General features: G+C 41.1%; 1 protein-coding gene and 1 long non-coding RNA gene across 3 annotated transcripts; one reads left to right on the top strand and one right to left on the bottom strand.

The window, feature by feature from the left end:
- Positions 1-239: 239 nt before the first annotated feature.
- On the bottom strand, positions 240-1,131 carry LOC120795776. Its single transcript, XR_005708278.1, has 2 exons — positions 781-1,131; positions 240-339 (listed from the first exon to the last, which is right to left on the bottom strand). It is a non-coding gene; the product is annotated as an uncharacterized LOC120795776 (long non-coding RNA).
- A 51-nt stretch (positions 1,132-1,182) lies between these two features.
- On the top strand, positions 1,183-13,444 carry cdan1 (codanin 1). Of its 2 annotated transcripts, none has more exons than XM_040137923.1 (28): positions 1,183-1,339; positions 1,833-2,551; positions 2,640-2,840; positions 3,264-3,454; positions 3,798-3,914; positions 4,020-4,098; positions 4,257-4,377; positions 4,672-4,781; positions 4,974-5,063; positions 5,210-5,285; positions 5,500-5,705; positions 6,095-6,227; positions 6,442-6,585; positions 6,811-6,977; positions 7,522-7,603; positions 7,793-7,882; positions 7,973-8,027; positions 8,268-8,404; positions 8,520-8,623; positions 9,065-9,214; positions 9,401-9,464; positions 9,657-9,735; positions 10,541-10,767; positions 11,096-11,203; positions 11,311-11,374; positions 11,606-11,787; positions 12,213-12,320; positions 12,450-13,444. In XM_040137923.1, the coding sequence occupies exons 1-28, from the start codon at positions 1,262-1,264 to the stop codon at positions 12,570-12,572; spliced, it is 4,005 nt and encodes a 1,334-aa protein (XP_039993857.1). In that variant the 5' UTR covers positions 1,183-1,261; the 3' UTR covers positions 12,573-13,444. The 2 variants fall into 2 exon arrangements, with proteins under 2 accessions (XP_039993857.1, XP_039993856.1); XM_040137922.1 differs by having other exon boundaries at positions 4,014-4,098.
- Positions 13,445-13,871: the final 427 nt, after the last annotated feature.

Here is a 13,871-nt window from a genome sequence, read left to right as displayed (position 1 = left end):
TTGGGCACCAGATGAGGACACAAAAATTATAATTATATGCAATTGTGTGTGTATTTAATAATGCACTGGACTTCCAGGTTTTTTTTTTTTTATATTTATTAACAAAACCAATTTGTATCAATGAGACATTACAGATTTACCAAAAGTTGGGGAAATTAAATATCCGATTTAAAATAAATACATCAGATACATCCAAAATACTGCAAAACATAAAACAAAAAATAAACTTTTTTTTTTTTAATTAAAAGCTAAAGAGACTTCATATGATCTTTGGCAGTACAATTTCCATGTGTTTCAGACTCTCTCGGCCGTTTTAAAGGTGACTTCTTCAGGTTAATCCTTGCAATGAGATAATCCAAACAACAGATTTTTTATCTATGCATGTTGAAATTACCCAACAGTATCATGAAATTATTCATACCTTTTGGAGCGAAGAGATCAAAGTCAAAGTTTGGAAAGGTTTTACTGCTTAATTGTATGGTGTAAGCTAAATGACTTAAATATTTCTCTAAATCAGGGGTCTCAAACTACTGGCCCCAGGGCCAGATCGGACCCAGAAGACAATTTCACAGGCCCTCTCTCATGTTCCGAATTTATTGTCAGATTTGGCAACAAACCGATTTTTTTTTATCTTCACCAGTTTGATCTTTCTCAAATGTTTCATAAATGCATTTTTTTTTTTAAACTTCTTTTTCACATTTAACATTCATGCAGCTTTTCCATAGAAACACTTCATTCTTTGATTCAGTTAACACTACTCTGATCCACAGTGCAAAGTACCTGTCACCAAAATGTCTATTTCGAAATCACGAGACAGCTTTGACCTGGATCACACACAGTCGAGAGAGGTGGAGGGCTGATTATTCTTTGGGGGAGGTTAATGTGACTGCTCTCGGCCCCACCTGCGAGGACGAAGCAACCCCCCGAGAGCACAACCTCGGCATCCCCTCTGCTGCGCCTCGCAGAGCGGTTCGACAGCTTCAGGCGGGAGGAGAGGGGAAGGGAGCAGTTATCAGGCTTCAGACAACAATGGAGTATTTTTCTGTAAGTGCTGAAGAGGCAGCGCCCCCCCCCCCGCTAGGAAACGAGCGACCTTGCCAGTGGCGCTCGTGGGTGTAGGTAGCAGGGCGACGCGGGAGGGCTGCCGCCTGCTGCCAGCCGCGCACGTGGTCGGTGCACGTCACTCGCACTACGTGCCTACGCAGACGCTGACCCCGCCCCCCTCCTTTTCAGTCCCGCAGCCGCGCAGCTCCCGGGCAGGATGGCGGCTCTTTTGGAATCTCTTCTGTCGAAGAAAGCGGATATTAATACGGTCGTAGACTGGCTGAAAAATCTGGAGGTAAGTCTGAAGTAATTCCGAGCCGAATGGGCGAGACACGCGATGCGCGCTTGCCCTTTGTATGGCGTGTTTTTGGGAGATGACATGGCTCACGAGTGAGTGTAAACAAAACTTTTAGCTGCTGGGCTAGCGAGCTAATGCACCCTGGATGGTATGGACTCCAGACCAAAGGCTTCCTTCCAGTCAAGAGAACGTTTCGCGTTAAAACCGATCATAATTCACCACTGTTGCTTGCGTCTGTTATTATTGTTACCGTCCGAAGATGGCTGTGCAGTTTAGCAGATGTTAGCCAGCGCGTTGTTAGCAAGGTCAACTGGTTATTTTCTGTAGAAATGTCCTGAAGCTGTCCAGAAAAACATTTATTGACCTAGCTACTCTCCATCTTTGCCTCATCATGGATTACACTGCGTTGATCGTTTGTGCTATTTCAGCTTCTTAAACGCCTCATTTGTAGCAATCCGTTTTCCAACAGTTATGTTTCTTTTTTCAACAGGACTGCGACAAGCTGTCATTCGGTAAACTCGGGGTGACAGTTCACAAACAAGAATTTGTCCCTTTTCTTTTAAACTTCTTGAGAGAGCAGAGCAGTCAAGCACTAACCAATGGCCCTGCCACACCGGCCAAGACCCCCAGCCGTCCCAGGCCTGCTGCACAGTCCCAAGGCTTCACTGACAGGAGGAGTTGCAGGTCTGCTGGCAGTGGAGCTGGTTCACGGAGTGCCAGTCGGGTCCAGCTGTTTTCTCCGGCCACATCTGTTTCCCCCGGAACTGAGCAGGATGCTGCTGGTCCGTCAGAGTCCCACTGTCTGAGCGGGGTCAGCGCCTTCAGCAGCCCCTCCTTTAGTACAATATGGAGCCCCGCCAACAGGCCCTCAGGCTCCGAGCGCCGGCCTGGCCAGAGGATCAGTCTGGGGGACTACATGGTTTCACCCCCGGACCCCCAGAACAGCCCCAACCTCCAGTCACAGAAGGGTCGCAAGAGGAGCGGTGGTGGCATGGCTGGACAAGGAAGACACGGAGGAGGTCGTGGAGGACATCACAGTGATGAGAATGGACGGTGTGACAGTGGGGGTAGGAGGTCCGGTAGAGGAGGAGGAGGAGGAGGAGGGTACAGTAGGATAAGCGAGCAGGTTTCACCTCCATCTGTAGGGCAGCTCAACTTCAACAACTTGGAGGATTTCCCTCCTGTTGGTTCATCACCGGTTTCACCAGTGTGAGTTCTCGCAACTCTCAGTCAAAAGTCTACTCTGACTCCACCATCAATTTTTCGGATTTGTCTAACAGTTTACATTTTCCTTCAGGGCATCCAAACCATCTAGAAGAATAAACCCAACACCGGTCAGTGCAGAGCGCCCACACTCCAAACCAAAGACCTGCTTCACCTCCACCCCATTCAGGAAGCCCTCTAGCCCCCCGTCGGGGGCAGAGGCGCTCCACGGGTCGATGGCAGTGGGCAGTCCTCTGAGCTTGCAGGAAGAGAGGGAACTACTTAAGAGGGAGAAGTAAGTGTCCATGCAGAATGACTCTACTCTCTCTGACACAAAAGTTGGTCTCTTACTCTAGTATGAAGTAGTGGAGGAAAGAGTGACACAGATACGTTTGTTTCTTCTTTTCACCTGGTCAGTTCTAAACGCCTTGTACTGTTTTCCATTCTGCATTATAAATGTGGTAGTGCCTTACTGTATTCTACAGGGAGTTGTGGAAATGTAAACTAGACTTTGTAATTAATAATCTATAAACTCATTGTGATATTGCTAAGCTTTACAGATTTCTACATATATATATATATATCACAATGTCTCATTTCTTTATTTTACCATCATTATTGTTAACAACTTTTGATGTTTTGGTCCGACTGCAGCATCACTTAGTCTTCGCTTTAGTTTGTCTCTGCTCTTTCATGATCAGGAATTTCTTGTTTTTAGGACAAAGCGTGCCCAGCAGGCGGGCTCTCCTGTGCCATCCTCTCTGGACCCTTGCACCCCCACCAAGTCAGGGCTTAGGACGGGATCTAAAGTCACACCTGACCTGCAGACACCTTGTCCTGAACCATCCAAAGTCACCTTCTCCTTGGAACTGGATCTCCTGGTAGAGCTGTATTGTACCTGCATTTCTGGTAAATGGCCACAAGGTGTTGTAATTGTGCTAATCAAAAGTAACTGGAAGATAACAAAAAGAGTACTTTTACATTTAATTTTCAAATCTTAAGACAATTAGACATTTACAGACAGTAAAGCAAAAATAAATGACACAAAATTAATTATTAAGAAGTCAGACCTAAAACATGACAAGAAATCATTTTAGAATTAACATTCTTTGGAAATGAATACACCATGTATTTAAAAAAAAATGTAACGCCATATAAATACCTGCAAATAAAATAATTTTAGGTGATTTTAAATCTATTAAAACTCCAAAGATGATGGAAATGACTGTGTTTGTGTTTTCATTTCTTACAGAAAACCTAGTGCCAAACATTTTCCTGGAGCTTTTCTTTGTGATGCAGTTGCTAACGTCTCGGTCCCCTCACACTCATGATGATGATGAACAGGGAAGCTTGTGTGCTGTAAATTCAGGTGTGTAATTAATTTTTATTTCACTTTAGTCCCATAACTTCAAAATAATGTGGTTTTTCAACTTTTGTTTGAATTGAAATTGATCCTCTTTTTTCGTATTTTCAGATGTTCTGGAGAGATGTTACCTAAGACAAGTACACAACTGTGTATATTTTGCAGTAAAGGTTCTGGAGAATCAGTTTCAGTGAGTCTGCTAATTTTCTCGTGTCACAGTTTTCCTCAGTTCTCTCCTGTTCACTAACAGGACTATATCAGTTCACAGTCTTTCCCTAACTAAGTGACATTGCTCCTGCAGTTGATCTCTGAGTTGATTCATAAGCATCTTCTTTTGTCACCTGTAAGGTTGGTAGCTCATTTGGACAAGTGTACATTGCGTCTGCTGGCAGAGAACGAGAGGGTGTCGTCTTTCTCTCCAGATCTCAGGGAACGTCTCACTCAAGCCCAGGACAGAAGCACAGCAAAGGTAAACCACTTGTACTTTTTTGACTAGTCTAAGTGTTATTGTATAAATTCTTATCTTGGTCCCAGTACTCCATGGTGTTTTTTTAAGACGCTATTTATATCTTTTTAATAGATAGTTTTATCATGGTTTAATAAATACATTGAACATGCAGTTGGCTTATGTTATTAGAATCCTTGTTTGCTCCACACTAAAGGTGTTCATAATCTGTCTTTAAAAATTTCACACAACTTAAAGCTGTTCTGTACTATTTGTTAGGTTGATGGTTTTTTTTGTGTTCTTCCTTTTCTGCTCCAGCTTTCTCCATCAGTTTCCACTTTCGTCCACTCAGTCCCGTTTCGTCCTGCTACGGACAACAGGTCCAATTTTGGTAGTGACAAGGCCTTCCACACCTTTAAAAAACAAAGGTATATCACAGTTACTTCTTATGTCCAGTAAAAACTGCTTTTATGACAGATTAAGTGTGTAGCAGATGGGGTAATACTACCAGACTTGGATTTTTTATGGTTATCAACTGGCACTTTAAGCACTTTAAGTAACTGCTGAGTTAGACACCATCAGTTACACTTTTGCATTTGATATTTTTGCTTGTTTTTCAGAGATATTTTTTATGAGGTGCTGAGAGAATGGGAGGACTTTCACAGTGAACAAGGATGGAACTTTGATGCTGCTTTAGGGAGTAGGATAAGGCAAGTCCAAGGAATTTTTTTTTTCTTATTAGCTTATGGACCAGGTGTAATTTAACAATGCAGAAATTGTTTCTATGTAATCCATTTATCTGATCTGCTTTTGCTCCATGCCTTTCATTGTCCCATCGTCTTTTTTTTTTTTTTAGAGGAATGATGAGTCAACTGACCTCAGCAGGAAATCATTCCCATTTTGCCCGTCTGTTCCTGAAGCAGCTTGTTCAGGTAGACTGTGGCACCTCATCCACATTTACATGATGGATCTTTTTAAAGTAATTTTATCTACATCAAATGTCTAAAGTGATAACATACACCCTGATAAAAATAATATATAAGAATACAAACACCCCAGCAGTTTTCTTCTTTATCTTCCCTTCCCCTCAACATACTGTACTTTGTATAACTGGAAGGTCCCAAATCCATAAAAATATCTTCTTAGATGTGTAAAGGCCCCCGTGTGAACAGCTCTCCTGGGGATACCCCTGACACTGACCTGCTAGGTATGCTGGGAGCTGACAGCTTGGGGCGTCTGAAGCGTCTTGAGGAGCGTCTCATACAGCCTCATGGAGTTGTCAGTCCCTGTCCTCCTCCATCCTTCCCTGGGTACCAGGAGTTCTTCAGAGACTTCCTACAGACAGCTAGCTGGTGAGATAAATACGTCCAAGCAAATGCCAGCAGTTACTCTGCTGAACTATATCATTATAATATAACATTTTCTCAGGACAGATTGAATTTGATTCAGAGCTAATAAACCGGACAGGCTGGTTTGGGTCCAACCTCAAGTTTCAAGAAAGTTTTAATTATTTTAAAATATGTCATTTACCCCACATTTATCATATATATTCATATAAGCAATGGTCAAAAATTGCATGGAGGTGTAAACTCATTATGGGCTTAATTTTCAGCAGTAAGGCAGTAAGTTGACTTTCTGAGCTAGTCGTTTTCATTTGGCCGATGTCCTTTTTGATCCAAATTAAACAATTTTCCTTGACTTTTGTTCCGTGATCTAACATGTCTTACATACTGTGTACCAGCTGCCAGCTGAACCAGCACCTGCAGGACAGCCTGTGTCAGCAGCTCCTCCAGCTGGATGAGGTGTTCATCCTGAGCCCCCCTGCTTCCACTGGGGAGGGAGAGGAGGAGGGAGATGGGGACATGGAGCAGCAGGTATAACATCAGAATCAGAGAGAGAGATATAATTGATTGTTTCAAGTGCCATGTCAGTTTGGATCAAGCTACTTTTATAACGAGTTTATTTTTTTTTAATTTTTTTTATTTCAAACAGTAGGCAGTAGATTTCAGCATGGACAGTCTGTATAATTACAAACATGCCAGATTTTGAAAAGCATAATCTGACTGACATGCTGTTCGTCCCGAACAGGATGAGAAGCAGCGGTTCACCTCAGTGCTGCTCCTCGCTCGTCTTCTGGCTAAGTTTCTTGGATTTATTTCTTTCCTACCTTACCAAACATCCGAGAGACCATCCAGAGAGATTCAGGAGGCAGCTATAGCCCTGCGCAGCAAGGTGAGGAAAAAACAGTGAATATTTAGGACGTAATGAGGGAATTCATCGAGGCCTGTTTCAGATAGACCAGGTACATGCCAAGCTAAAGGATTATTGTCGTCTAGATGAGTGAGTTTTATCTCATTAAGGAAACTCTAAAATGTTCCTCTTTGTAGTCGAGACCTGGCATATTTTCTGCCAGGCCTTTAACTTTATTAAAAAAACCTTCTCCTCTCGGCCCCTCAGAGTGTTCCGGTGCTAGATGTGTGTGCCGTGTTGAGTAACAGCATGAAAAGGAGGCGCACCATTCTGACTGTCCCCTGGCTTGTGGAGTTCCTCTCCATGTTGGACTTTATCAGTCCTCTGCTGCTCTGCTACAGGACTGCGTTAGGCACACTGCTTCTCCTGTACAGGTCTGTCTCCATCTTTGAATCGTCCGCATGAACACCTTCAACATTTGTTGGAAAAAATTATTAGTTAAATATTTGCAGCTTTGATTGGCCAAGTCATAGTCAGCGCCATTGTAAAATGTCTAATAAACTCATAAGAAATCCAGTACATAAGATTGCCACAGTAAATTGGAAAATAATTTCTAAAGTGCAACTAATAATTTTTAAATACTAAATATTTTTTTTAAAATAATATGTTTCCATGCGTAGTCTTTGCTTCAATAGTGTTTGTTTATTTACCTGTTAAGTATCAATAAAAAATATAAACTATTGCTCAAATAGACTCACGTAATGTATCACAACATTCGCTATTAATGGTTCTTAGTGGTATTTTTGCAGAAAATAAATTTGAATCTGAAAACATTTCTGAGACTGATAAAGAAAAAAACCCTAAACAAGTATTTACAAAACAGCAAACAGACACTTTCTTCTGTGCTTTCGTTGATGTTTGACCTCCAGTTGCGATTCTTGGAAAGTTAGGTTAAATATGACTTTTGTGCGCTTGTAGGAGAATGCTGCTGGGCAGATGCGAAGACATGTGTTACCTGAACAAGCTACTAATGGTGTCTGTATTAGGATGGCTTTTCCAGGTGAGACAAAACTTGTAGATATTATTTGTTTTTATCTATTATAGCATAAAGTGAGTAGTAGAATATGATTGGTTGCAGTTTAAAAACCTACAGAGCTCACTTTTGCATTTTTCTCAGAATCATATTACTTTTTTTTACTTTTACACAACAGATACATGTACTTGAACTGGTTGTGTTTAACTTGTGTAGATCCCAGTGATTCCTGAGGACATTTTCTTCACCAGTCAGTTCACTGAGGTCACTAAACTGGAGGACAGCAACACAAGTGGTGCAGGACTTGTAAGTAAAATATTTTTTTATGGATGTTTGTGTATAAAATGCTCACTGCTGTTGTTTCAATCATACTGAAGATTCTCTTGTTATTTTCAGGACTGCATTTCCCTTGTGGATCAGCAGCTTCTCTATACATGTTGTCCATTTCTTGGTGAGTGGAAATTTCTTAATCTTTTGAGGATTACGGGCACATTTTTACATTTTTTTACATGTATATTTGTAGCAGTGGTGTTACAGTGTTCTCTGTAGAAGAGGTAAAATGCTGTTAATTGGGAGCTGGAGAGCTTAGATGGCATTTGGTCTATATATGTTCACAACAAATGGGCCACGAAGTAACATGCACTTGTTTAAGCTGTGGATTGATGTTCCTTGCTTTTTTCTATCGGTCCAGGTGAGTTTCGTAAGCTCCTAGCTGCCTTTGTGTCTGGAAGCACAGCCAAAAGTGGAGGAATTATCCGCAAGATTACTCCCACTTCTGCTGAGCTCAGGGATACGCCAAGTGCCAACAGGTCGCAGCAGAAACTACAGGTGGGTTGTAAAAAAATTTCTTTCTACAACTGGAGAGGTTGTAAAAAGAAATTTGAGATGACATCAATGGATTGCCTGTGTGAGCGTATTTAAACCAATCACTCAAATGTGACAGGTGGACCTCGAGCAAGCCTTCTTTCACAACCAGCCTCCATCGTTGCGTCGCACTGTGGAGTTTGTAGCTGAGAGAATTGGATCCAATGGCGTCAAGCATATGAAGTTAGTATCACAGATCTGGAGGCGGGGGGTTGTTGTTGGGCCTGAGCACTTTACATAAGCAGACTTAGAAATTTTCCAAGTCATACATTTGTAAATCAGCTGCATCTTTTACAGTTTTTTTATTTTTATTTTACTTTGACCAGCCTTCCACCCAATTAGTTTTTAGAATTGAAAAGGACTTTCAGAGTAGCCGGTAATCAGCCTGCAACTTTGGTTGGTTTCCTACCTAAGAGGCTAGTGACCTATATACAGTCCAAATTTATCAGCATTTAGGTGGGGGCTGATGTGAATCCACCACCCGGTGTAGATGTATTTTATTGACATGAGTACCAAAATTCTTATTTTCAGCATCACTAAAAACTGAACTGTAGATTATGTATTTGATTTTTGTCACGCACATGTGTACTTGTCTGTTAACGTTTATTTTGGGATTTTCTTCAGGGCTACATTAGTGAATGAGTTGGTGGAGAGAGGAGAGAAGATGCTAAGAGATGGATTGGAGCTGCCAAACTCAAATCCTTCAAAACTGAATGACTCCATCTGTGCTCAGCTGTGTGATGCGGGATTGGAGGCCCTGGCAAGAGCCACGAGGTACAAAACCCTCTTTTACAAGCAGCGAGCATAACTGTCTTTGTCCAAGTCCATAGATTTGTAGACTTGAAAGGCCATTTGATGGTTGGAAAAAGATTGTTTATTTTTAGGTAACACATCGTAGGTATTTCACTTCTGGTGGGTAATCTTTTCTTCACGGCAATCTCTGTCTTATGTGATTTTCAGATTTTGTTGTGAGAAGAGTCCTGAAGCCATAAGAATGCTGCTTCCTGAGGAGACCTCCCCTGCTGTAAGTCCTGTGAAAATCCCCAAGGCAAACTGATGACATGATGTCCTGCCGAAAAAACAATTCTCACATATTAAGTTACAGAGCAAACCAAACCTTTTTTTTCGAGTCTATTTTTATCTATAACAGGAAAAAGAAAACACAGTAGGAACCTGTGGGCTGCTCCCATGTTTACGACTCACTATCTCTCTGCAGGTCCTGACCACATCTGAAAACATCACCATACGTCTTGCAACAGAAAAAGCCTGTAGCTGGCTCTCGGCCAACATTACAGGTAGCTAGTTAAAGCACCATACCTGTGTCTTTGCATTTTTTTTACCCTGTTAAATACCTATGATGTACACTTTACATTGATTCCAACTATTTTCCAACACAGAGTGTTTTTGCTTACCTTCTACTTCAGTCTGCCATGTTTATCTCATTCCTTTCAGTCCGATATTAGAAAAATGAAACGTCCTTGAGAATTGTATAGAGTCCATGTTTGCTTGTTATTTCTTTTCCAAAATGTAGTTTATAATTTGAAGTTAGATATACTGTAATAACCAGTGTGATGAATCATGTACTGTATGTCACGCAACTTAACTGCAGGGAGGCACGGGTCCAATTTTTTTTCTCCTGATTCCAATACATCGACTTAGGATATCTGCTTATACCAATGTGCAAAATCGGATGCCAGTGCTCTCTGTTCCCCAAATTTGATTCGGAGTCTTTTCTATGTAAGGGAACATGAGGCCAGTGATTGCCCTGGCCTGCCGTGACTGATAGCAGGAACACTGAATTTGATAAGAAAGTGACCAAAGGAAAAAAAAAAGATTTTTGCAGGCTTATTGTACTAGAGGGATTAAATAGTGACTTCTGTTTTACTTCTCACTAAAACTATTTAAGGATACATGATATTTAGTGAAACATGCAAATATACTGGTATGATCTTTAAAAGAGCTGAAACGTAAAGCTCTTAGTGCTGCCTGAGTCATGTTAAAGAACATATTTCCATTGTAGATGAAAAAAGAAAGAAGCCAGTGCTGTGACTTAAGTTTCCCCATCCATGGAAAATTTCCATTCTGTCTTCTCACCGTCAGCGCTCATAAGGCGAGAGTGGAAGAGCAGATATGATCGTGTGATGAAGGCTCTGGGTAGCCCGGTGGCTGCAGCCTTGGGGGAGGTGGAGCGGCATGTTGTTGATTTGGTCACCCAGGAGCAGTCGACTACTCCCAAGAGAAAACAAGGAAGTGAGCGAGTGTTCTCCTGCCCTCCACATTGCAAACACAGGGCTCCGCTGCCATCAGACATTCTCATTGAGATGAAGGTAGGTTTGCGTTACAGGATATTTTAGCATTTTACTAAGGTATTGGGGTAATTGTTGTGATTTTTGTTTATCACTATTTCATTTGATGATATGTTGTAGTTGCTACAACTGAAGGGCAATTGCAAGGAATTTCCCAGTTTAAGTTCGTATTCAGCAAAAACAGACTATTTGGTTAAAATTCATTTTTTCTTAATGAGGTTTGGTGTTGGATTTTCAATTATCTTGATAGGTTATGTGAAATATGAACTCCAACCTTACTTCTCATTTAAGTAAAAGTGAAAGATTTCTGTCTGTTACTGTTTTTGTTTTTGTTTTTTTTTTTATGTAGGAGCTGTTGAGCATCGCAGTAGGCCCCAGGACTGATGAGGAGCTGCCAACCGACTCTCAGCTCAAAACACTGCTACAGAGAGTGGGAGACACACTGACCTGCAGAAAAGTACATGAGACACACAAGTGCAAGAAAACAACACTTGTGCTGGATTTACTGATTTTTGTTCATACTCACTTCATACATACTTTTGTTCCTCTTATCTCTTCACTTAGTTTTCAACTGTGGTGTCAGAGCAGATGCTTCTGAACTCTACTGTCTTACTGGCCTGCAAAATGGGTAAGAGTCCAGGCTTTGAATGATAAACTCTTAATTACAGGAAAACAATCTCTTTATGACATGTGTTAATTGTTAAAGTGTAAACTGGTTCATTTCCTTAAGTGCCACAGCTTCACAATCAATCTTATTTGTTATTTATTTTGCCCTGTGCTGCTGAAATGGAAGCAACTTAGTCTAGCCAATGTACTGTATTGAAACAGATCTGAGCGCCCGTTGTCTGTTTCCGCTCAGTGTCTGCTGAGCTGCCGGTACTGTCTCTGTCGGGGTGCAGCGGAGGTGGTGAGCCCCCTGTCAGATCGCTGCTGGAGCAGCTTGCTGAGCTGTGGGAGAGAGACTGCTGCTCCTCTGCCCCCCTCCACCTGCTGTTCGCCCCCCTTATGGTCACTGCTGTGCTGAAGGCCAGCGACACTGAGGTACGTTAACTACTGCTGATATAGAACTATTAATGATGCTACTACAACTACCTCTACCTTTATATCTGTATCTTTATAGGGTATTCCTCTCACGTACCTGACCACATGCTGTATGTGCATACATACAGATGTGCAAATTACCTTTCACTAATTTCAAACTGAGTAAAAGACTTAATCCTGCTGACAAATAAACTAACAAACTAACAGACAGACACAGGTGAAAACATACCCTCCTTGGCAGAGGTAATGATTGCAATTTCTGTGTACAAAATAATTACATATGAAACTCTGAAGGCTTTTTCACAGATATTTGGCACTCTAGTGATCCGACAGAGTTATGGTGACATTTGTTGTTGAATCTGACCTTTTCGACGACTGACTCTGTGGTCTTTAATGTGTTGTAAAGAATTCCTTTGTCGTTTTAGTGGAACAACTACCTGTTCCTGGTTAGAAAGCTGGTTGACAGAGGAATCTTGAGCGAGGAAGAGGTCATATCTCATTGGAAGAAGCTAACAAACTTGGCCTTGCCAGCGGTGAGGGTTCACTGCTTTTATCATGATGCATTCCTTAGAAAGTATTTCTTTTACTTGTGATTCGACCTTCTTTGACTCTTTTCCGCTCTTTCATGCTCACTTTATTCTCTCATTTCTGTCTCATTTCAGGAGCTGATAGAGAAATTTCAGCTGCAGTCACAGAGTATTAAACCCTCCTTGCCTCTGGCTGAGTTACAAAGTCACATGGACATGCTGCAGGTCTCCCAACAGACAGTAGAGGGCACTACGTGACAACAGTAATACTACCAAATGTCCCAAAGCATCTTTTGTGTGATCGCCACAGTGTTTTAAGTCAAATCTTTCAGTGTCTTTTTGAATGGAGAGACAGTTCTGGGTGACTTCTGAATGTGTATCATTTTTACGTTTGCTACTTCTGCACAGCCCATCAGAGCTGCTCCACAGTCAGCTTCTGCACAGACTTTGCAAGCTTCAGACATTTGTTCTTTACCTGTTTAAGTGACAGCAGGCTTTCATGAATCCCTCTGCTCTTTTGCTAAGGTGCTGGTGAGAGCCAGAAAGCCCTGCCAGTCGGTGGTAGTAGCTAGGGACCACGCCAACTCTTTCCTTAGATCCATGGAACCTTTCTGCAAGCAAACCTGGAGATACGATTGTATCCAAAGGGAAATACCAGTAGATCAAGCATTTCAAACAGTCCAGACCATAGCAGTGTATTAGCAAACACAGGAGAAGGGTGCCCAAGATGGGAATTTGTACGTTTTTGCAGCAGAAAATGTAAACTAAGTAACATTGCTGTCCCATAAAGGCATTGGCTCATTAAAATGTACAACAAATACTGTATATTTCTAATTTTGACACACGAAGGTCAACCAGCATGATGTTAGACTTTTTCTAAAAAATTGACTGAAAAATTTAATTTTTTTTTGTTAGTTTCTAGACCCACCGGAGAACATCTTTTGTCTTTTATTTTAGTATAGCACTTTCACACACTGCCTTTGACCGCCACTACTAGTGAATTGCATGCTTATTTCATGAATGCAAGACTGCATTTGTGATTTTTTTGTTCATGTTAAATGAGCGCTGTATTCTCTGCTGCTTTCAAATTGAAATATTTTTATGTTGCCATAAAGTTGAAAATGTAATAAAATAATAATAAAGACCTATTCTGGTTTAAGTGTTTGTCATGGGTTGTCATCAGTGGTGGAAGAAAGACTCACATCCTTTACTTAACTAGATGTACCAATACAATGATCAAAAAATACTCTACTACAAGTGAAAGTCCTGCATTTAAAATTTTACTTAAGAAAGTACAAAAAAGTACATTTGCATTATCAGCAAAATGTAATTAAAGCATCTAAAGTAAAAGTACTTGGTTCCTGTGATTGATATATTATTATATATTAGAATGTTAATATTGATGCATCAGTGAGTAAGCAAGTTCAAGCTGCTTGAAAAGCAACTAGCAACTAGTGAAAAGTAAAATATTTTCCTCTGAAAGGTAAAGGAGTAAAAGTGTACAGAAGCATAAAATGGAATACTCAAGTACATATACCTCAGAATTGTACTTAATTA

The sequence above is a fragment of the Xiphias gladius genome, chromosome 10 (assembly GCF_016859285.1).
Source record: "Xiphias gladius isolate SHS-SW01 ecotype Sanya breed wild chromosome 10, ASM1685928v1, whole genome shotgun sequence".
Classification (NCBI taxonomy): domain Eukaryota; kingdom Metazoa; phylum Chordata; class Actinopteri; order Istiophoriformes; family Xiphiidae; genus Xiphias; species Xiphias gladius.
Note: the sequence above shows the minus strand (reverse complement) of the source record. Positions and strands in the feature narration are given on the sequence as shown.